At 47.9% G+C, this 24,902-nt stretch overlaps 1 protein-coding gene across 2 annotated transcripts in view; it reads left to right on the forward strand.

The window, feature by feature from the left end:
• The window catches only part of LOC144817743 (uncharacterized), a 322,716-nt gene that overhangs the window by 34,383 nt on the left and 263,431 nt on the right, over positions 1 to 24,902 (forward strand). For both annotated transcript variants that reach the window (XM_078674523.1, XM_078674522.1), the window contains exons 2-3: positions 4,982 to 5,628; positions 18,541 to 18,675. In XM_078674523.1, the coding sequence (XP_078530649.1) occupies positions 5,386 to 5,628; positions 18,541 to 18,675 (378 nt within the window). In that variant the 5' untranslated portion in view covers positions 4,982 to 5,385. The remainder of the gene's footprint in view (positions 1 to 4,981; positions 5,629 to 18,540; positions 18,676 to 24,902) is intronic.

The following is a 24,902-nucleotide window of genomic DNA, read 5'->3' on the forward strand; positions in this document are numbered from 1 at the left end:
CAGAGGAAATCCCGATTCGGTGAAGAGTGCGCCAGGGCTGTGTCCTGGTGCCAACCCTGTTCCTATTATATGTGAATGATATGGTAGAGCATCTTCAATTAGCCTTGCACGAATCACCCAAGCACGGAGGCACCCATATTTGTACCCTTACTTTTGCAGACGACACAATACTGTTGTCACAAACACCCAGGGGTCTCCAAAACTTGTTTGATAGCCTGGATAATTACTGTAAAACAAAAGCACTTGCGATAAATCCTAACAAAACCAAATATATGGCTATGAAGCCACACACAATTTTTCGGAAAAGAATATCCATAAATGGAGGGCTTTTGGAATGTGTTCCTAACTTTGTATATCATGGCATTATATTAGACTCAAAACACACATGGAAGTCTCAAATAAACAAATCAAATGCAATCCTAATGCTGAATTTTATCCCGATAGTAAAGCAACACTATTCTACCCTGTCACAGGCCTTCATTCCCGCGCTAGAAGTTTATAAATCCAGAGCCCAATCTGCCACATTTTATGGCTATGGGGTGGAAAAAACCTTCAGCCTCTTATCTCTGTGGGAAATAAAATCCTTGGAATGTTAACAATCTTGCCGAAAAATACTCCTATAATACCACTTACATACGATATTGGGATAAAAAGGCTAAACATCTTGCTGTATGGAGGCTATTGGCTTTGTGGATTAGAATCTGGGCAACTGAGGAATTAGAGACCTATAGGCAGACCCGGAGGGAGCTACTGCATCTGGATGTATTTGTTACTCTCCCTTGGTTGGCCCATATCCGAAAATGTCTCACTGATTTAGGTTTGAGCCGTTATTGGGTAACCCCCTGTTTGCTGACTCCTGATTCAAAGAGAGGTCAGAACTACATATTGGGCTTTATTACGCACAAAGTCACTTTAAACCCAGAATTGGGGAGATTGACAACTCAATTTCTGTCTTTTAAAACAAGTCAGAGTTTTGAGGCTTTTTAGGTCTCGTCCTATTAGGACAAGCGATAATAGGACGAGAGTATAGAGGCTCATCCAAGCTCTGAAACCATTGCGGATTTCGTCGAGTGCATGTGCTCGTGCACCCGCTTGACATTTGCTCCCGCCTGCCTCAGAGAGCTTCACTTCAAAGGGATCCGCTCCCTGCTTCACACTTTTCACGGCCACCAGGCCGTGTCTCGCATTTCTCCTCCCCACATCAATGCCAAGAGCTTGTTTTTAAACTTCCTGGAATAGGCGTAAAATATTCTCTAGCTTTATAGATTCTGCAAACTTCTTCGGCCATTGACTGTGATCGCAGCAGCATTGCAGCTTTCCATAGCATGAGCTGCTATATATATTTAATCACTGTTAAACGAGCGTAGTCTACAGCGTGCCCATTTGTGAAACTTCCGAAGGTTTCTCAATCAGACCCCTCGTAGTGATCGCATCGACCTTCGTTGGATGAAAGTTTACGTCTGCCCTACCACGAGTCAACATGTTTGACCTACAGTTTACCCACCCAAATCTTCAGTGGACATTGTCTCAAAAGCTCGAGAAATATTCCAGGAGCTGTGGCGTCCTTTCTGCCCTTTCAGGCTGGTCTTAAAGGCCTTTTCTGTGTACAGTAACTTCAGGCACACACTTCCCAACGGAGCATTTGAATTCCACCTCAGACAGCAGACTTCCACCCCTAATCACATTCAAATGCGTGTTCAAATCTCTCTGTAAACAGCGTGCTTGTCCGAGCCGGGCTGCAGCCGCAGGCAGCGCACACATGCCTCCCGTAGCTCGCGCTCAGAGTATGGTTTTCAGAGCAATCAAAGGACTGCCTGAAATTGCATTAGCAGAGACTTGTAATTAGACCCGCTATCAGGCTCTTGAAGGCATGATGCCACATTGCCTCGGGCACTTCGTTCGCTTGCCACTGCCTCCGCCTACCATTGGATAACAAACGTTGGCAAAGTCAATGGGCTTCGCATGCGCATAGGGTGCAAAGGGATGTATCCTATGCATGGCATCAGAAAACTGTCGTCAAGGATTGGAGTGGTGTGAAACTATGAAAAGGCCTGTGGAGTGACTGCGAGTGGTACATTTGTGGTTGTTTTGTTTGGGAGTGTAGGCTGGCTCTGTTTTGTGTTGCAGATGTAGACGGTAGGATGGGATGAGGACTAGTGTTTGTGTGCATTGGGGGGATATCTGTTACTTAGGCAGAGCAGATATACTGTGCATTCTATGTGCGCTGAGTTCAAATGAGGCACACGTGTGCACAGTGTGGTGCTTATATGGTAATTGCAGGGTAGGTATCCTGTGCGTCGTCACAGTACGTGCCTAGCAGGTATTGATTGCACGCATGACATGTTTACAAATGGTAAATCATATAGCTGTGCCTGCCGCGCAACTGGATTGCAGAATGTATGCAGTGAGTGTATTGTATTGAAGGGAACTTCCGAGAATGTATGCCGTGGACACTTTACACACATACATGCTCTGTATTCTCGGAGGTAAAGGACGTTTCTAGTCACATCGTGTGCATTCTTTGACTATTTAACACGTCTACTTTGTTTCCCATCCCACCCTTCCTTTGATGTCCGCCGCGCGTGGCCTCTGCCTCTCCTTCACAGCCCCTCTCTGTCATGGAATCTCAAATTTGGGGACTACATCTTCAAAACAAGCCTGTTCATGTTGACACTGGCAATTAGAATCCTTTCTTTCTTTCCTTTCATCCTTTCTTTCCTTCTTTTCTTTCCTTCCTTTCCTTCCTTCCTGTCCATCCTTTCTTGCCTTCCTTTTTTCTTCCATTCCTTCCTTCCTTTCCTCCCTCCCTTTCATTCCTTTCTTTCCTTCCTTCCTCCCTTCTTCCTTCTTCCTTTCGTTCTTTCTTTCTTCCCTTCCCTTTCACATCATCACTCAGCACCATCACAGCATCACCCAGCACCACTCAGCACCACCACAGCACCACTCAGCACCACCACAGCATCACTCGGCGCCACCCCAGGATCACTCCGCGCTACCACATCATCACTCGGCAGCAGCATCACCACAGCACCACTCAGCGCCACCCCAGCATCACTCAGCGCCCACCCAGTATCCCTCAGCATCACCACAGCACCACTCAGCTCCACCCCAGCATCACACAGCGCCACTCCAGCATCACTCAGCGCCACTCCAGCATCACTCAGCGCCACCCCAGCATCACTCAGCGCCACCCCAGCATCACTCAGCGCCATCCCAGCATCACTCAGCACCACCACAGCACCACTCAGAGCCACCCCAGCATCACTCAACGCCACCCCATCATCACTCAGCATCACCACCCCCAGCATCACTCAGCGCCACCCCAGCATCACTCAGCGCCACCCCAGCATCACTCAGCAGCACCACTCAGCACCACCACAGCGCCACCCCAGCATCAGTCAGCGCCACCCCAGCATCAGTCAGCGCCACCCCAGCATCAGTCAGCGCCACCCCAGCATCAGTCAGCGCCACCCCAGCATCACTCAGCACCACCACAGCATGACTCAGCGCCACCCCAGCATCACTCAGCGCCACTCCAGCGCCACTCCAGCACCACCACAGCACCACTCAGCAGCACCACTCAGCAGCACCACTCAGCACCACCAAAGCACCACTCAGCTTCACCACATCATCACTCAGCGCTACTCCAGCATCACTCAGCACCACCACATTATCTCTCAGCACCACTCGGCACCACCACAGCACCACTCAGCACCACCACAGCACCACTCAGCACCAACACAGCACCACTCAGCACCACCACATTATCACTCAGCACCACCACATTATCATTCAGCACCACCACAGCACCAATCAGCACCACCACAGCCCCACTCAGCACCACTCATCACCACCACAGCACCACTCAGCACCATCACAGCATCACTCAGCGCAACCCCAGGTTATAGGTGTCACATTTGCTTTAGTTATAACTATTGGCACTGTAAATGACAAAGCTATTAATTTAGCTATTTTCAAAACCAACACATAAATAAAAGAATTGTCATTTACAAGACCAATAGCTCAAACTTTCCTAATGCGAGACCTATTGCATTGCAAATGCTTGTTTAGATGAGATCGAACCACAACTGGCAACGTCACTTTATATGAAATTTAGATATGAGATACTCCAAGTTAATGTTATCACAGCTAAATGGGCACAGTCTCAATTTATGGCTAGAGATCCTAAATGCTCGCTGTGACTACTAGGTGTAAAGAGGACATTGCGCATGTTCTATTCTTTTGTGCTCCATAGGCAACCCCTAGACCTAAGTAGATCAAGCCCTTATGTAGAAGTCTGAATATTAGCAGCTCTCAACTCATTGTATTTGGCTTCAGTACATTTTTGTTGGCTGCTAGTCACATAGAAATAAGAACGGGCTGAACGGGCTAAACTTTTAAGAGTTGTAAAAGAAATTTTTTTACTTAAAAAAAATGAATGTTTTAATCTTTTTTAAAAGTTTTTATGGTTTTAGATTGAATTATCTAATTAATCTAGCAGCACTGGAGCTCAAGTTGGTGCTGCACAGGTTAATGGAATAGTGATCTTTGTACTGTATTGGCAACAGTTTTTAATGAAATCATGTTATTAGTGTCAAGACCAAAAGTAGAAAACCCAAATTGTACATATGTCTTGCTCTTAAGTTTCCCGCTATTGAAAAATTAGTTTTTAAATGTCTGTATGAGATGGGTCAATATTGCAATGTGTATAAAGATCTGTTTATGATACTTTGATGATTCTTTTGAATCAAATAAAGATTTTTAAATTTGATTAAATGTAACATTGTGACGTCCTATAACTACTGTAACACGCCGCAGTTTATTACTGCTAGTTTATCTTATTTTAAAAGCAATACAATTAATTATAAAAAAAACATTCTTTAAGGTTATTGAACTTTATCAATTTTTAATATTTAATGTTTTGCCTTCTGAACAGAACATGTGGAAAACTCACAATTTTTTTATTTATTTTTTTCTTCAGGAAAGGACTTGAAGCTGCATTGCAAAGTGGAGGTGTGCGGCATTCAAACTGGCTTTTGTAAAGTGGTAGCATATTTTCCAAAAACTTACATTTTAGAACAGCACAAAAGAAGATTTGTGTTAAAAGTACTTTATCCGATTTAACAGTGGATGACACATGAAAAGTTACTGAAGCCCTCTCTGAAGTTTTATGACCGCGACCCAGCACTGAAACTCTTGAGCTCTTCCCTCAGAACCCTTTCCTGAAGTCTAGCATTTGTATCATCTCACTGATGGCTAGCAAGAAACAGTTGACTGAATAGCCAGTGAACTTAGGCCGAGGACTTTGCTTGTGACTGCTTGACTGTGCATCTGATCCTTCCGCTGAATAAAGCGGACCCTCAGTAGAGTTGAACTGCAGTACTGATGTCCACTGAAAACATTAGTATTGGTGGAATTTCCTCCAATATGGCTAGCCAAGAACACATTGATTCTGCTGGAACTGAACCTGTTCTGGCGTTCAGTGAGAAGCGTAAGGAACTGGAAACTTTGAGTGCTACTGTTCCACATCTTACTATTTCCTGTCTATCATCCCACAAACCTAATGCTGATTCACCCAACCCCAATACATCCCAGTATCTGGGTGCCAGTCCTATTGCTGTGAAATGGGTAAGTTGCTTTATTTACTTATATGTTATTGAGGAGTTTAGACTGCTTTAACAAGAATGCTAGTTTTGTATAGCTGGGTTGCAGCATTCACTTTATGGGCAACCGTTATTGTTCCTGATAATATTGACTGTGATAGTACTGGTCTAGAGCTAAACTTGTGTTTGCCCTAATTAATTTAGTCAGACGGCAGATTATAGCAATTATATCATGAAACAATGGTCCTTAGAAAAACATTTTATACAGTGACAAATGAAATATAGACCATGATAGGTGCTATATTTATGCAATATCTAGCCGGACAGAAAATGTTAATCAATTGGATAGATTTAGTTAAACATAAATGAGAGAACAACAATAGAGCGGGACGCAATCCTGTATGGTCACAATAGAGATAATATGTACGTTGAAGTGTATTTACATTCAGGCAATTAATTGCTCAGTCCTGATGATGATCCTACTATTTCTTGTGTATGGGATCGAAACGTCGTCGAGCAACTCAATAGTGTCACGCTTAACCAATGTGTAAAAACAGTGTGTTCACTATTTTGGATAGCTTGTTCATTCTCTGATCCAATTAAGCTTCCATTCTCTCGTTTTGCCTGGAATTTTTTATGACCAATGTTTTTTTTTGTTTCCTGTCCTTTGTACTGGATGCAGGATTGCGTCCCGCTCTATTGTGGTTACCTCCTCCCAAAAGGCTCCTATGCTCGTGCAGCTCCAAAACATGTGTTCAAATTCTGCTCCTTTTCTATGGTTGCCTGGGCAGGCTGCTGTTTGCGTATTGGAATATTTATTGATCTTATCTAGTGTAAGATAGGCCCTGTGCAGCACGTAGAAGTTTTCCAGTTGAAACCTTGCGTTTCAAGTGCTTTTCCATGCTCTTTCCGCCAGTTCCCCCCCAGTCCTTGTCCGCAATGGGTTTGTCCAAGTCCGCTTCCCATTCCCTTTGCACCTTAGTCAGAGAAGGGAGCGCTGTATATGTGAGTCGCCTATACAAACATTCAACCGCTTTAAAGGTGCCAGCCGCCGTCGCCACATACTGGCATTCTGTCGAAGTCCCTGGCTCTGTGAGTCCCTCCCTCCAATGTTTTCTTTTTGCTGCTCTAAAGGCTGTGTGTAATTGAAAGTCTCCTCCCGGTATATCATGGCTTTACCTAAGAACGTTTCATGGGATCAGATTGTCCTCTTTAAAGAGGTCTCCCATTGTAGAAATTCCTAGATCTCCCCAAACTTTTAACCTACGCCAGTCAGCTACATGAGGGAGTGCCTCACACATAATCAACGGAATTTCTGGTGCATAGTGGTTACTACTCTTGGAGCGTCTCAGACTCCTGTGTCAGCATTTACGTGCTGTCCTTAGGTCCGTGGGGATATCTTAGTCACGGCAAGGAAGTCCCAGTATTCTTCTTGATAAAAGTCGAAGCTTGGGGTCCCATCTCTCCGCTCTCCAGGCCCTCTGTATGTCCACCACCCATTTTGTGAGCTACTGCAATTGTGCTGCTTTGTAGTAGTTCTCAAAGTCAGGTACTGCTAACCCCCCCTCTGCTCTTGGCCTCATAAGGGTGGTGAGTGCTACCCTCCGTTTACCGGCTCCCCAAATGAACGTCGAACCAGTGATTTAAGTTAGTTAAACATTCGCACCGGGATCCAGACCGGCATCACTCCGAAATAGTACAGTAGCCTTGGGAGCATCACCATCTTCAGGAGAGCAACTCTACCCTCCACAAACCGAGGCAGGGTCCTCCAGAAGTCAAAGCTATTCTTAACTCCTCTCAGGGGCTGTCCCTATCTTCCCTTCCAATTAGTCTCCTTGAGAGTGATAGATCTGGGTGCCTAGGTACGTCAAGCAGTGAGATTCCCACCGTACTCCCTCCGTCTCTTCTGGGCCAAATCTATTCACTCTGACAGGAAAGAGACATGACTGTGCCCAGTTTACTTTTAGGCCTCCACTCGCCTCAGGCCATGTAGATGTTCTTTCATCCCTCTGAGCGCTTCTCTTGCATCTGCAAGGAAAAATAGCAAATCATCTGCATATAATGCAAAGATCTCTGGCTGCCGTCGGCTCTATGGTCAGGGCAAACAGTAGGGGCGACATTGAGCACCCCTGTCGCATACCCCGCTCTATTCTACTGCTTCCAAAGATCAGTCTGCCCGTCTTGACCTGGGCAGTAGAGTCTGCATATAACAGAGCTGTCCATTTAATAAATTCAGGTCCCAATCCAAATCTCTTCATTACCTCAAACAGGTAAGTCCATTCAAGACTATCAAAGGCCTTTTCAATACCCACTGCAAAGATGTTCTCATCATCCTCGCAGTTGGATCTCGCCTCTAAAACCTGAAGCAGCCGCCGTCTAATATTTAATGCAGCATTTCTGGTGGGAATGAATCCCGCCTGATCCTGCTATATTAATGTTGAAATATGTGGAGAAGACGAGTTGCCAGTATCCGACTCAGAATTCTGTAGTCTAGATTAAGCATAGACAATGGCCGCCGCGTCCCATGCTGGCTTCTCCGGTTTCAGTAGCGGTATAATTACAATGTATTTGTAAAGATTCCCTTTGAACTAATGTTCTACGTTTAACTTAAAACACTGAATGTCATAACACTCAATCGGCACTATCGTACTTTGAACAACTCCATTCAGAATACAACAGTCCTTATATTAAAAAAAAAGATTTATTAATATATCGATAATAAGAATATACAGAATAAAAACATTTCTATAGGGTAACGAAGTGCCCTCCAGAGATTAAAACACATATTGAAAATACATGATTACTACAATAGACATCTCATAATTGAAAAACAATACCGCATGGAAGGAGCATATATAGGGCAGTGAAAATGTGCATTTACAGAGTTCATTTGAAGCTAATGTAAATGGCCGCTGGGAGGGAGCACTAAACAGGGCTCCCGGGATCGGGCTGACTTGATCAGTTTTCGCCCACCCACAGATAACCGCAACCAGCTCATTACGGCCAGCAACTGCAGCTACTTACCACGCTTCGGTCTCCGCCGTGAAGATCCCCCAAGAAGAGGGGGACACCGGATGAAAGTCGAGCAGACATGTCCTGCACCGCTCCTCTGATGATCCGGTCTGACCCGGATCATATGCAGCACACCTGAGAAGCCCACGAGAAGCCACCAAATGAGACATCAGTCCGACGGAGCTGTCGCCGCGAGCCCAGACTGCCAATCTGATTTTCGGAGGGATTCACGTCAGTCTTTGTTCAGGAGCAGCACTGGAGGTAGGAAGCCTGACCCCCAACATGGCCGCCACGTGCCACCTCCACAACTCAAATTCGATGCCCGCAAACTCCCACTGCCCCTAATCGGACTACCAAAGCTATGACTCCCCTAGAAGCCAAAAGGGAAACCTTTTAGAATAATTAACCGCTCTCATTAGCGGGCGATGACACGCTCTATCACAGGATGAGCCAGCCTGACCCCAAAATGCCCGTCACGCGCGACCTCCTCTGCTCCAATCGAACCGGGCTGACCACAAAGGCCCCCAATTCGACTAGTGGAGCATGGGTACCCCTTGAACTCAAAAGGTATTCCTAGAAATAAACCTATTGACCCTAGTAGCGGCCCGCTTGACCTCCTCACCAAATGAAGTGTATCAACTTCAAACGCCCCCAATCGGACTAACGGACCACAGACAAACCTGCCGACTTGAAGATCTAGTGCCCCCTATCCCAGTACCGGAACGCAGCCACACCGGGGATCAAAAAGGGGATCCTTGCAAAAATCAATCATCTGCGGAAGAATCCTGTAAACAACTCCAGTCACGCGAAGAGCATCCCTGATTCCAAAATGGCCGCCAAGTGCGGACCTCCCCCCGCACCCCCCCGACCACGAATGAAACTCTCTGACCCCAATTGCTCCCACTCTGTCAACCAGAGTACAGAAACCCTGGGGAGCACAGAAGGGATCCGTGAAAAAATCAAATCGCTCTGGCCAGCGCCACGCCAGCAAATCTGGACACGCGTAGATAAAGCTAACCTTACAATGGCCGCCTCACGAGACTTCTCTACTAAGATTACGTCCCCCCTCCTATCAGCACGTCCTCCTGAGCAGCAGAGGTCACTCTCCCGACCTCATCAACAAGTCCAGCACGGTCGCACAGAACACGCTGGCTGAACCATGACCCGACAATAAGCCTGGTATTAAGAGTAGCTGAAATTCTGGTCAACCGCAGGACGCCTAACCTCTAGCCCACTTCGAACCGCAGACTACCTTTCGAATAGATCCCACACCGTGCCTTGAAGAATCCCGGGAAGTAGATCACTAAGCCTACCAGGAACTACAACGCCTCCTAGGCCCGGATCCGGTCTGAGTCCTAGCTACACCTATCACCAGGCCACACTTCACAGTCTCCCTCCCCACCCCCCTCTCGACCGACTCACCCCGTCCTTCCCCTCCCCAACCCCCCGCTCAGGCACCCTTCCCTCACATTACCTACACGATGGCGCATGACTCGCCATCCTCTCCTACGCAAGCCCTACCTGCCCACCTGAAACCACACAGCCAGAACTCATTCACCATCATCTTCCCCCTCCTCCGAACAAAAATGAGACACATTTTCAAACAGAAACGTATCAGTCAACACATAGGAACCCTATTCACAGACATCTACCACTCAGCATCCAAAGGTCCGACTAAGATGGACCTTATATTCCACACTGAGAGACCGAAAGATTGGATCTCCATGATTAGAACACAACTTTGTATCGCCAAAACCACATCCACTTCCCACAGTTGAAACCGTACCTCCATACTCCCAGAAGAGAGACCACATCCGTGACCATCTACACGAATGGCACGGTCCTTATTCAGACAAACAACGAAAATCTTGAAGCCTTTGACTCCCTATTTACAGCACTAAGATCTGTCCTCCCACCCCTACCGCACCCCGTCTCAATCCCTAGCCCGCCTACAATCACAGCTAACGCCGAAACCTATGTTTCTACGCTCCCAGGCCTCGCCACTTCCCAATTCACACCTACAGCCAATCAGACACAACAGGAAACTCCAGACACATCTCCTCGGCCCCCACCCACCCATCACACTTTCCCTACCAAGCTTATCTTCCAGCTCCTTACGGAAAGCTCTACCTCACCCCCTTACTGGATCCCTCCTCAGCAAACTCACAGACGTAACTCGCTGATAGAGACCACTCTCCCCACTAGTTGCATCCCAGCTCTCAATTACTCTAAGCCCTCCCTTGTCCCTATCCATCCCTTCCCTCTGACCTCACCCTCGATCTCGAAAAAAGACAAGCCGACATGCTCCAACAATAAAATACATCAACCCCTCAACCTGATGCACACCACTCAAGATGATGCCCCAGATACCCCCAACTCTTCCCATGACTCCTTGGCGCAGCGTCTCACGGCCCTTGAAAGTCAGATAGTGGCAATCTCCCTCTCCTCGAACTCTCCTAAATCCAAAATCCAAGTGATCACAGGCCTCCGGAAAGACCCTCCCTGCACAAAACCCCTGAGACGGCCTGTCCTCACCGCCATACCTAGGGCGACCAAAGAAAGAACCGCCAGCAATCAAGAGCTTTTCACCAACTGCTTACTGATCAACTGCAGATCGGCCTCACTTCATGCAACCGAACTAGCCAAGGCTATCCTCTCACATGACATTGACATTGCGTTCCTCACAGAGACCTGGCTAAACAAGATATCTCCCCCTTGCCTAGACATGTTGGTACCACCTGGCTTCTCCCTGATCAACAAAGACAGGATACATCAGCGAGGAGGAGGGGTTGCTATTATCCACAAAGTTAGTCTGGTCATCTCGGAAACCACCTCTTTCGATTACGATTCATTCGAATGTTTCTCCTCCATCATCAAGACCAAAGATAGTGACTCCCTACTGTGCCACCTGCTCTATCATCCCCCAGGTAGAAACACCGCATTTGGAGAACAATTGTCTGACCTGATAGCGCAAGGGGCACTCAGTGATTCCAATCATTTCATTCTCGGTGATCTGAATATACGGTGGAATGAGACAAACAATCCTCTAATCCTATCGCTATCCAGTCTCCTATGTGATAACAATCTTACACAATACTGTACAGAGGAGACACACTACAAAGGAGCCACAGTGGATGCCATCATTGCACAAAAGAACTCAATCACGATCAACCACATACTTCCCGTCGACTGATCTGATCACCACATGATACTATTTCATATCCATCACCCCAATCTCTCCCACCAACCCCCACAAGATCCTCAAAATGGAGAAGAACCCTTTCTCAAGCGCCCCTGGATATCTTGGAAGATCAGATAAGCTCACTCCTCCCGGACAGCAAAGACCACATATCCACCAGTGACCTCACTGACCGGTACAATTCTGAGCTAGTGTCCTTACTTGACAAAATAGCGCCACTTAAGCTCAAGAGGAGCAGAATCCGTATAAAAAAAAAGTAACAAAAATGAATCGGTAAGAAGGGCAAAGGTTAGGGTAGAGGTCAACGTTAAAGCTGAATTACTGCGTTTGTTTAGATTTGGGGTTCCTATAAGTGGTTAAGATTTAGTACCAGAGATAAGTGTACTTATGGGAGGTATGGGCTGTCGAAATCCGTTTTTTTTTGCATAACATGTATTTCTGTAGACGTTTTGTTACTATAGCCCATCCAAATTTAAATACAACTTTCGTTTTAAGGATTCTTTAAAGGCAGGTTCTTCAAAGCGGTATATTTTCAAAAAAATATTCTTCATTCCAGCTTGAAAATTAATGCTTTCTAGAACGGCTACCCGTTTTTAAAAATTAACTCAAGATTTTCCTTCAACCACCTTTCTAGGTGTGCTTTAGCTGTCTCACTAATGTCTTGTTTTCCCCAAAAATAAGTTATAAAAAACAATAAACATATACTATACATGCATATAAATAAATAAACATACAAGGGCTTTCCATCAGCCCTCTTCACCCACTGTTCAAGTGTCATTCAGACTTTGCCTCTGCACACCACAGCATACATAGGGCATGTGCGGATGGGTCCGCCCGCTTCAGCGCGTTGCCCTTTACTGTGTAACAGCATTTTTTATGCGCACATCCGCTTAAAAGTAGCCCTTTTCAGTGCCAGGGATGGGCATATGCAGCCACGTGAAGGGGCACTAAGCACTACTGTTTTGTAGCACAATGCACCCACAAATACAATTATTGTTTGTCACAACATTGGTTGTGTTGCCTTTTAGACAACATACTTCTAATAATGCATTTATTGACACAGCTCGCTTCACGAAGTGCATCCATGGGCATCAACAAAAAGCTGATGGTATAACTCTCATTGGCAAGCCTTTTCTCGATCTCTGAAGAATATGAGACTAGGTGGGCCAGCATAGCGATTCAGGCCTGCAGCCTTCAGGATGCACACAGTAAGGGCCTACAAGTCCCAGCATGCAAGCTGTTCTTGGTTTGGCTAAAAGGACACCCGTGGTATGAGGTCACTCAGCCGTTATGGCCTTCCTGACAACTCATGCCATGCATGCACTGACGCTGGAGGCTCACCTGACCAGAGAAGTAGCTTGTCGTGCGCATCATCCTGGGAGCTCGAGTCCTCGGCCAGGGCGGTGGAGGTGAGGCCGTAGGGCAGGTGGGACCCCAGGCATGCGTTGTATTTCAAGGCTTCGCAGGTGGCCGTCTTCTTGCACCGGTCAAAGTAGAAAGTCTTGTTGCCAGCTTGGGCATCGGTTGATCGAGGCAGCAGAAGCACCAACACCCACAGCAGCCAGAACCCCCTCGCCAGGACCTGCTCTCCCCTGGATATTGTGGGGGTCCAAAACTGCAGCAGTACAGAGTTTCTGTCTCCTCTCAACCAGAAGCACAGCAGACCCCCAACAGCCCACCTTGTTTCCTACTGGATGGTCTGAATAACCACAAAATCCAACAAGCTTTTGGGCGCCCTCGTTCCATACCGGAGGCCCCAAGAAGGTCCTCACATGGTGTCCCACCTTGTTCTTCTGTGGAAGATTCCGGGATCCACCTAACCCGAGGGGTCTCCGGTGTTGGCCCTCCTCGTTTCCCATCGGAGGCTTGATGAACCCACCAGGTCCAGCTGGCCCAAGTCGCACCTCCTCGATACCCATCAGAGGTTTCCCCTCCAAATCCTTCCGCCTTCTGGTGACGTCACTCTTCTCTCTGGACCCCAGGGATCCTACCAACCCACCGGTCCCAGTCCGTACCACCTCACTCATCATAGGACGGTGTACAGGGAACCCCCAAAGCCGTCTCCAGCCTGCGCTGCCTCCATCTCGCTTCCCATCAGCGGGCCGATTCTCATCCTCGTGCCATCCAATGCTGAGAGGGGGGGGGGGGGCGCTACAATCCACAATAGGCCGGCGTGGGAAATACGGGAAACCTCGGCCTCTCGGAGAATCCTCCCCGCCAGGGCATCCCCTCCAGGGCAGGATGGGGCCTGCAGCCATCCCGTCACACGTTGGCTCGCCCCCCACCCCTCCCTCCACTTCCAAGCTCAGTGGAACTTCAGGGCCAAGCAGAGGTTTCTCTGTGCCATCCTCTCAGGTTCGACCAAAGGCACTTCCACGGAACCAGAAACTGCTTTCAAAAGCTGTGAAACGAGCACTCGTGTTTTCCTTTCCTTACCCCAGCATCCAGAGAAAAATCTTCCACTCTGCCACTGTTGTACCCTTGTACAGAAGGAGACAATGTTCCGCGGTCTGCATCTCCACGCTCCCTCCTCAGCCCTCCAAAAAACCCTGAGCGCCGCCGTGCACATTTCTCTTCAAGATACAGCCGCTTCTCCTCTGCTTTAGTTCGCCCGATCTTCCGCCTCTGATAAATACAAAAAAAGTGGAGATTTCCAACTTTCTGTAGAGAAGATTCTTCGTAACGTTTGGAAAGTTAAGTTTCGTCCTCCTCAGCGGCTCTCTTTGTGACTCCTTGTGTTTTTTCCCCCCTCGCTCTTTGGCGAGATTCTATCAGGAATGCAACATGTTGGAGGCAGACTAAAGAAAGACAAAAACAAGTACTCGCCCCCCCCCCCCCCCTAAAATGACGGTGTTTCTCCGAGCCATTTCTGAATGACCTTGGAGAAACATGGTGGTGTGGAGCGCTCCTCTTTTGCCTTCCAGAGATCGGAAGGCAAGAGAGGAGCGCTCCACACAACCATGTTTCTCCGAGGTCATTCAGAAATGGCTCGAAGAAACGCCCGTCATTTTCGGGATTGAGGGGCATGTTTTTCTTTCTCTCCGCTTCCCATTGGCTGGAATGTAAAATTCCAGCCAATGTGGTTGCTTGCCGGATGACTGGCGTCAGGCTGAAATAGTGGTGTTCCTGAAACCGGGCAGGCCCCCTGACGGACACGAGTCGTATCGCCCGATTTCCCTTATTAATTTTGAGGCCAAATTGTTGGCTAAGGCGTTAGCGAATCGTCTTCCCCCGTATGTTGCAGAGCTGGTCCACCCGGATCAGGCGGGCTTTATGCCGGGCAGAGCGACAAGGCACAATATCAGACGGGCACAGGTAGCGGTGGGTGCGATGGGGGCGACTGGGGAGCGGGCGGCGCTCCTACTGGCAGACATCGACAGAGCGTTTGATTCTGTCAGCTGGACGTACCTCTTTGCTCTGTTACCACGCCTCAACTTAGGTCCGGTTTTTGTCTCGTATGTCAAACTGTTGTACACCGACATCACAGCCTCGGTACGTGTCTCGGGCGCCATTTCGGAGAAATTCCCGATTGCTAGGGGGACCCGGCAGGGGTGCCCCCTGTCCCCGTATCTCTTTGCGCTAGTCATGGAGCCGCTGGCAGCCTGGGTGCGCATTGACGCGCAGCTTCGTGGCTTTGTATGGAGTGCGAGCCTCACGGACAGAATCGCACTGTATGCGGATGATGTTCTTTTCTTTTTGACAGACCTTGATCGTTCAGGCCCGCGTATTTTGGAGATAATGCGCATTTTCGGGGACGTCTCGGGACTCTACCTTAACCCGCGTAAATCGACTCTCTGGATACTAGGGGGCCGGCGCGACGTGTCTCCTTGGGCAGTGGATCTACAGGTGGCGATTGGTGGCCTGAAATATCTCGGAGTCTTCCTGTCGGAGTCTGCCGATATTGCGTGGGAGTGTAATATACAACCGGTGTGGGACAGGGTTCAATCCGACGTCAAAACGTGGTCGCGCATGCCTCTGAATATCTATGGCAGATCTGCTATTTTTAAGATGGTGGCCCTCCCTAGACTGCTATACCAGCTACAAAACCATCCGTACAGAGTGGACCCGCAGTGGTTCCGGCGTGTAAACTCCTTATTGGGCCGGTTTCTATGGGCTGGGGGTGCTTCTAGGGTGGCACTGCGGACCTGCTTTTTGTCCACATACTGTGGAGGTCTCGCGACGTCAGACATATTGTCCTACTATCAAGCCTCTCATTTGCTGGTCTTAAATGAGTGGTGGTACGGTGGCCGTGATGATCCGGCGTATGCCCTAGAACATTTTCTGATGGGAGATGCCACGCTCCATACCCTCTTGTATTCGGCCAGGCGGCGGAAGTCGCTGCCGCATGCGACTCAAGTGGTCTTCCTGATATGGAGGCAGGCACTGCGTCGAATGGGCTGGTGGGGACGGCTGACGGCCGAAACTCCGCTGTGGAACAACGGGCAGCTCCCTGCACTGGCTTCCCTGCAGGGGTTTGGTGGCTGGGATTCCATAGGGATCTCGTCACTTGGTAATATACTTACCGGGACTACCCTTAAATCCTTTGAAGCGCTCAGCGCCGAATTTGCGATGCCTAAGACCCAGTTTTTTAAGTACCTACAGCTTCGTCATGCTCTGGCGCCGAGTCTGGTGGAGCTGGACCAGCTTCCAGACTTTAGCCCCGTGGAGGCTAAGCTTTTCATGGGAGACCTAGGGGATAAAAAAGTCTCGAAAATCTACCAAACACTGGTCACTCACTGCTCCTCTTCCCTGGTGTCGCTGAAGGCCTCTTGGGAGGTGGATTTGGTCCGCTGGATGAGGATGACTGGAGAGAAGCGTTGGAATCCCCCCGGGGCACAGCTATAGCAGTGCGGCTGCGATTCATACAATATAAATACTTACATCGGGCCTATTACACTAGAGAGAGACTGTGGAGGGCGGGCCTGATTGCTTCCCCTGATTGCCTGCGCTGTGGGGCTGAGAGAGGCACATTGGTGCACACTGTGTGGTCGTGTGTGGGCCTGGTCCGGTTCTGGGGTGGGGTGTGGGACTGCCTGTCGGAGGTGCTGGGATGGGAGCTACCTCGTACACCTAGGTTGGGTCTTCTTCATATCCTGGATCAAGTGGGTGGTAACATCTATAAGCGCCATCTCCTTCTGTTAGGCCTTGTTGTGGCCAAGAGGGATCTGGCGAGGGCCTGGAAGAGTGACCGCGCCCCCCCGCTTAACGCTTGGAAGGCGGGCTTAGACTTCCTCATGGGGCTGGAAAAGCCAGTGTTTGAAGCCAGGGGCTGCCCTCGGAAACATTACAAGATCTGGAAGCGGTGGGCGGACTACAGAGACCTGACATTGGATCCTCCCGCTGAAACGGATGATGATCTGTCCGATGATTGAGACCTCGGGGCCTGGAAAGTTCCAAGACACTTAGTGTGTTTCCTCTTGTATACTGCAGCTGATTGTGATCACGTGCATCGGGTTGGGGTGGGATAAGGGGTGGGTAGTTGGGACTGTTGCAGTTGTGGGGGGGATAATGGGGCGGGTAGGGGTTAGTCATAGGTTTGAGCCATACGTATATTCTGCTGTAATTTGCATATTGACGTGCTCTCCTGCTCTTGGAGAGCTGTACACTTGATTTGCTTGAACTTCTAATAAATACAGTTTTGAAAAAAAAAAATTCCAGCCAATGGGAAGAAAAAGAGAAAGAAACGAAAAACCCCTCAATCCCAAAAAGACGGGGCTTGAACGGAGTGACTCCCCTCTCCTCCAATGGCTGGCCTCCGTTTAGGAAACCAGCCAATGGAGAAGAGGGGCGGGTTCAAGCCCCACTCTCTGAAACATCAGTTTCTCCCAGCAAGACTGCGCAAGCGCAGCCTTCGCTAGGCGAAACCTAAAAATGGGGGATCTGATGCCGAATTTGACCTCACCACCCGACCGCCACTGTGCCGGTGGTGGTGCATTCTTGGTGCCAATTTAAACCTTGCTGGGTGTTGACCTGAAACCCCGAAGACTGGATCTGTACTTACCTGATAAACTGCATTCTTGTTTAACTCCTTAGGTTAACATTGCATAGCCTGAAAATTGCAGTGTCCACTTTTTAAAGTGTAAAGGTTTTTTCCTGAAAAACGTACTTACCTTTTTGAGTACATATTGGTCTTAAAATAAAACTTGATAGAAGCTTATTTTTCTAGAATTAGCGTGGATCTCCTTTTTGAGTTGTCATTTATAAGTCACTGTGGGCATAACCAATGTCTTACACTCTTCTCTGTTTGGTCTATAACTGCTCGCCCACATTACCACAAATTGAGCACTTTAAGTTTACATTGAGCCCTGTACACTTTTGGGGTAATGACTGGACTCTGTATTCGATATAACCCCCTTAGTGGTATACCATATACAGAGCCAGCTTCCTACAATATCCTTGACATTTTCATCGGAATAGCACTTTCAACTGATTGGTACACAGTGTGGGCTAAGTACCGATCTCCACGGATTGGTAACTTTAAATGACATGGCTGTGGTTATATTTAATTTGTTATTGCTTTCCAATACCTAGGTTACAGACTAGAGATTTATAACTTATAATAAACTCCATTGATTTTTTTTTTTAAAGGACATTATGAGTTACTGATATCCTTCAAGTACACCACATTCTTTCTATATTAAGCATTTCGTTACCTAGCTATGCCGTTTATACATGATCTCTTAACAATTTGTTCGGAACTGAGCCTGTTTCCATGTATTTCCACAGATGAAAAATAAACCAGTTCTTGATAGAATCATCCGTGTAACTCCTTTGCCCAAGCATAATGAAATGGATCTATGTAAGTTTCTGCAGCCAGTAGGCAAGATTCTCGACACGCTGATTTTATACAGTGAAAATCAAGTAAGTAATTTTCGATGTGACTTTCAATAACCAGCATGTTCAAATTATTTACATATCATAGCATTTTTCCAAAATTTCATTTTTGATCATGTTGTTTGGGCATATGGACTCGGATATCTATGTAGTTTATTGTATTTAGGGTAATCTCATCTATAGACACTCTCCACCCCCTTGAAAAATGTGGATGTTATGGATGCTTTTTCCGCATTGTTTTATCCACACATCAAAACGATTGGGCGCATCCAACAGTAGGTAGTCATGAATTTAGAGATTTCAGTTTACTTGTATATATATATATATATATTCTGCATTGATGAATTTGTGTACTATTGTATGCAGCATTGAGGGATAGTCTATACACAAATTAGAATTGTGTGCGCTAGAGTAATAGAAGAAGCACTGTTCCTGAGGGTGCAGCATTCTTCAGGTGTCCCCAGCTCCATTACCCTCGTGAATCACTCCAGTTTAACGGGTTGGGTGTTCAGCATTAACTTGGAACTAATCATGTGTAAGTGTGGACGGGAAATCATATTAAAGTCAGAGCCTGCAGTAGGTCAGTTAGCAACCTTGTAAGTACTTATAATGAATTTTTCTGCAGGCAGAGCAGGATATGAACATTTAGCAACAATATGGTCTCTCTCCCCCCCAGTTCCCAAGTATGGTTGTGTATCCCTCAATTTCATCTATCAATATTTGGGAGAGGTAAAAGGCAACTGATTATTTATTTATTTTAAGAAAGAAGGAGCTCTGCATGGCCTATAGGTTTGTTTCGGTGTTTAGTGTCTTCCTCCCATCTACGTATATTTACTCCCCCTTCAGAGATCATTTTCGAATACTTGTCAATCATTCCCTGTTTGGAGGCCCGGCTAGCTCTATCTTTAGCTATTCGATCGATTCCTTGGGCCAATACTCCTGTAACCATTATGGCTTCCTGAGGCCTAATTTCATGGAACAGTAGAAGGAGCATTGTTTTGTCCCAGTGCACCTGGCCACCTTCTGTTTCATTTTTTGGGAGCACTTGCATGCAGTCCTGTATAATAATATCTGCAGCACTGTCAGCTTATCGCTGTGGCCCTGTGCGCACAGCTTTACCGCACCTTCCAGGTCGTTTTCTTGATACAGGTGCACTTCTGTTAAAAGCCGTCTTCAGGGTCTTCCTTTCGGTGAGTCGGCAGTCGCTTTGTCCCTCCACCGCACTCTGGGTGCGCTGCAGCACTCTGACCATACTGCGTTCCCAGCTTTGCTAATTTTTAATTTTTTTATTTTTATCATTTTAACCTATAAGTGGAGTACAAATACAAGGGCTCACTGTCATTATATGCATCGAAACGAGGAACATAAAATGAGGTAATCATGTCAGCCTCACAGTGTCAAGATATAAAGAAAAAAAGTCAGTGGTCCACAAACGTAAATATACGCCCGCCTCTGGATGAGTTATTGATTTTTTTTTTTTTTTTATGGCACCCATCCTCAGCCCACCATCCAGCTCTCTCACCAAGAAAAACAGGCCTAGACATAGGTACTCAGTCAAGGAAACCCACCATGGAAAGATCGTGAACGCCAATTTGAACCAGTGATTGTAATACCATGGGTATCTATCCTACTCCAACTGGGACAATGACATGCTCTTGAGAATCGACGGTTTGACGGATAGCCTCCAAAGAAGACCTCAATGGCCCAAATATATCCTTTGCATGAGATGATCGGGAAGTGTAGAGGAGTACATTTCACTGTTGGTGTTACAGAACGTTAAGCTGTGTAGCCAATTTTGTAATGTGGGCACTGTTTTCCGTCCCCAGTGTTGTGCGATTTCCCTTTTGGCCAGCAGAAAACTAAGAGTGGCAAATGTCCGAATTATTTTGGGGAAATTTATCACATATCCCAAAAAAGCAATCTTGGGGATGGATGTGGGGATTGGGGATGAGGGTTAGGTCAGTCATGTCACCCAATGTCTTGTGTATTGACTACCAGAATGGCAGTAGTTTGGGACATGTCCGTGTGAGATGGGCAAAGTCGACCTGGGGGGCCTGGCATTTACAACAAGTGTGCAGTCTGGAGGGGTCAACCCTGTGGAACCTGGCCGGTGTAATGTATGCTCGACATGAGAATTTAAAATGGAGCCGTCTGTTGCGACTATTTAGGGAGACCTCCTTGGTGACTGTGCAACATTGAAGTCACTGGTCGTCCGTGATGGGGTGATCCAAGTCCCTGCGAATCTTGTAATCTTTTACTGGGATAAAGTCTGAGCAAGCCTAGACACGAGATGCAGTCCTCCCGGAGAGTCGATGACCAATGACAACTCGGTGAACGAGGCCGGTTCAATGGGAAAGCTGGGCAGGGAGGCCGGCAGTGCCGAACGGATTCGCCCAAGGACGAAGCAATCCATAAAGGTGGCATCACGAAAGCGCTTCTCGTCCTCCACAGAAAAGACGTGCCCACCAGGGAACAGGTTCCCGATTGTAGCGATGGCAAATTTGGCCAGTGTGCGTTGTACTAGTCTTTCTCCCGTGATTGGGAGGCAGAGAGCATTAGGAAGGGGAAGGGTCGATGCATAAAGTGTAGACGTGCAGGTTATCCTCTTCAGTTTGTCCCATGCCATGGGTTCCTGCCAGCCAGGTACCCAGGGTCTGTGTTCCTTCCCTAAAACTGTGTTGAAACTAAAACCCAATAGGCATCTCTGGCCACCTGTCAGCCCCTAGTAAATGGTACCCTAGGTACTCAGGGCATGATGACCAGAGACGACCCCTGAGGACTGCAGCACTTATTGTGCCACCCTGAAGGGACCTGTACCCTGACACCCACACACTGCCTTTGCCTGCTGAGTGTCTGAGTACAGAACTAAACAAAGAGTCGACATGGCACACATCCCTGCGTGCCATGCCCACAGAACCCCCTGCCCTGGCATACATAAGTCACCCCTCTAGCTGGGTGCCCTATGCCAGGGGTGTGGGCACAGGTGCATGAGCCCTGTGCCCCTACAATACCCAGGGCCATTCCTGCGCACTGTAAGTGCAGTGATGCCATTAAGAGTATATGGTGCTGGGAGGTTGTCATTACGAACTCCACAGCACCATAATGGCTAAACTGAAGACTGACAAGTTTGGTACCAAACTTCTCAGCACTTTAAACCCGCAGTGATGCAAGTGTGGGATTTAATGTAAAATGCACCAGAGGGCATCTTAGAGATGCCCCCTGAAAACCTAATCCACGTCTGGGCTGCGTGGCTGCAGAGGTTGCCACACAGCAGACATGTTGCTGGACCCCTGCGTGGAGAGCCCCCGCTCTCCTGGGCCTGCAACAATGCGCATCCTGGGCGAGGTGCTAGGTCTGCTCCACCAGGATGGCCCAGGAGAAGCTTCAAAGGCATGCCGCCTATGTGAGCTTCTCAAGACCATTTGCTGTACCCAGCAACTGGCCCCCACCAGTCCTGAGCCCCACTTTGGCAGGAAGACTGGCGGGAAAAACTAAGTCAGGGGGTGTGCCAGCCTGTGTCAACCCCAGCCCTCAGGTGGGGGAGACGAGGTGAAGCAAGACTCCGGCCATCTTGAAGATGGGGAGCCCTGCCCAATCACAGCTAGGCTCCTGCCCTCCTCCCACAGGAGAGGAGCAGGCTAGGGGGTGTACCTACCCCAGGACAGGGACCTATTGGTCCCTACCCTTGCCCTACCTGTAACGCCCCTAAATTCAGTATTTAGGGGCTCCCTGAACCTTCCTTCCTCCGATCCCGATAAGAAAAGAAGAAAGAAGACCCGCCGCGCAGCTGCTAACAGGACGACAACAACGGACTTTTCCCCAGCCCTACCGGCCTGTCGATCCTGGAACCTGCTCCTGCCTAAATCTCGGCGACTCCTACGGACAGCAACCTTGGAACACCCAGAGAACCTGCCTGGACCCTCTTAAATACTGGGACACCCATCAGCAGAGGCTCTGCTGCAACAACCCCCCTGGTGCCAGCCAGGAAGCTCCGGACCAGCCCACTCTGCACCCGCCGAGCCCGGCCTGTGCCCGAGTGATCCAAGACCACAAGAACGTCCCCCCAGCGACTGGCTCCCGAAGTCCAGTGCCCAAAGAACCTCCTCGACGAACCAGACGACGCCTGCAGACTCAGAACCAGGGGCCACCCCAACCGTGACCAGCTGAGGGTAAGCTTTTCCGACACCCAAAGACACCCCTGCACCCGGCACCCTACAGCCCCCTGTGCCTCCCTTTTGGGGTACCAACCTGTGCTCCAAGTTCCCAACTAACCTCTCGAAGTGCTGGTTGCACCTGGAGAGTCTCCGCCCCCGAGCCTGCAGCCTTTGTTCCCTTTTGACCTTTCCCATTGGATAACATTGAGAGCCTGACGGCTCAAAAGCACCCTGCACCCAGCCGCCAGAGTACTGCTGGTTGTGCCACCTTTGCCCTATCCTGCTTCCCCCTTTGCTCTGAGCAAGTGACCAGGAGCCCAGCTCCCACAACCGCGTGGCCTGCTAGCCAGCAGCCACCAACCGGAGGCCCCCTGTCCCTCATTGGATAACATTGGGCCTAACTACCTTTGCACCCAGCCGCCCCAGCGCTGCTGAGGGTGAACCAACTGTACCTACCTGTCCCTGGGGGACCCCTGAGTCTATGCCCAGAACCACAACTGGAAACCGGTAACTCACCTGCCATTGGATAACATTTACTGGTTTGACTTGAAAAATCTTCTAAGTGTGAGGTTTTGGAAACTTAAAATATATTCATATAAAATCAACCGAATTCCAAAGTACTCATCTGTGATCAGGAGAGAAGCTAGTACTGTACCTTGTAGCCCAGTACAGAACCGCAAAAGTAATCCTTACCGGGTTTACTAGTAACCTGAATTTTCTTCATAGGAATCCATTGTCTGCTTTGCTATGAAATTTCTTCAAAGTGTCTACTTTTGAAAACTTGAAATATTCTTTAAAAATCATACGAAATACTGAAACGAAATTACTTACCTGTTTTAAGTTGAGACCCCAGTGCTGGACCCAGGAGTCCAGTACTGGATTACCAAAGTAACGAGATTGTATTTTACCTGCAACCTGAATTTTCTCTCATTGGATAATGTTGCCAGATTTCTGTTGAAAAGTTTCTAAGTGTGAACTTTTAAAATAGCTTTATATTCCTGAAAAATCACTGCAATACCTAAAACGTTTTTATTAAACTGTTTAAAGCTTAGACCCCAGGACTGATTCTAGGAGCCAGTCATGGATCTACCAAAGTAATCTACAAAGTAATCAACTGTGTTTATATAAGAAAATCCATTGAGCTCAATGCTAAGTTGTGTTGCCTACTGCAACCCCTGTACCTATTGTGTTTACGAAGTTTATTGCCTTTCTGCAAAGTACTCATCGAGACCTCTCATATTGAGAACAGTATGTTTTGATACCTGTTGGTTCTAGAAATAAAACAACTATATCTTTGATATAAAAACAATTGGCCTGGAGTTCAGTCTTTGAGTGTGTGAAACCTTTTGCTGACTGAGTGTGTTCAACAAATGCTTTACACTGTCCTCTGGTACTGCCTTACTGCTCGACCAAGATACCACTTTAGAGAGTAAGGTCACACCTGGCTTTAACCTCTGTTATACCTCTGGGGTTTGTGGACTCTATACACACTGTACCTTATTCTGGTCCAGTATATATATATAGAGCCACTTTCTCACAAATGCCTTCTCAGTGTCTAATAAAATAGCGGCCGCTGGGTTTCCGGGTTTATCCTGTGGAGGATCGAGAAGAGCACCCGGAGATTCAAAGAAGTGGAGCGTTGAGGCACAAAGCCAGATTGTGCAGGGGAGATGATGAATTCCTTCAGGAGGGAGAGGCGCATAGCAGGGATTTTGGTTAGAATTTTATAATTTAAGTTTAGTAGGGATAGGGGTCGGTACGATCCACACAGAGATGGGTCTCCGCCAGGTTTAGGCAGAAGGATAATGACTGCCTCGCGGAAGGTGGGAGGAAGAATTTACTTTTCGAGGGCTTCGGCATATACCTCAATTAGCTGGGGTGCCAGGAGGTCTTTGTATGTCTTATAAAAATTCCCGGTGAAGCCATCATGGCCGTGGGCAGGGGAGCCGCAAACTGCTAGGATGGCGTTGGTAACATCATCCACAGAAATTGGCTCCGCCAAAAATTCCTGCATGTGCCTCTCTAAGTATACCAGTGCATTCTCGGATAAATATGCCTCCTGTGCAGTGAGGTCACACCCCACTTTAGACGTGTATCAGG

The sequence above is a fragment of the Lissotriton helveticus genome, chromosome 2_1 (genome assembly GCF_964261635.1).
Source record: "Lissotriton helveticus chromosome 2_1, aLisHel1.1, whole genome shotgun sequence".
NCBI lineage: Eukaryota > Metazoa > Chordata > Amphibia > Caudata > Salamandridae > Lissotriton > Lissotriton helveticus.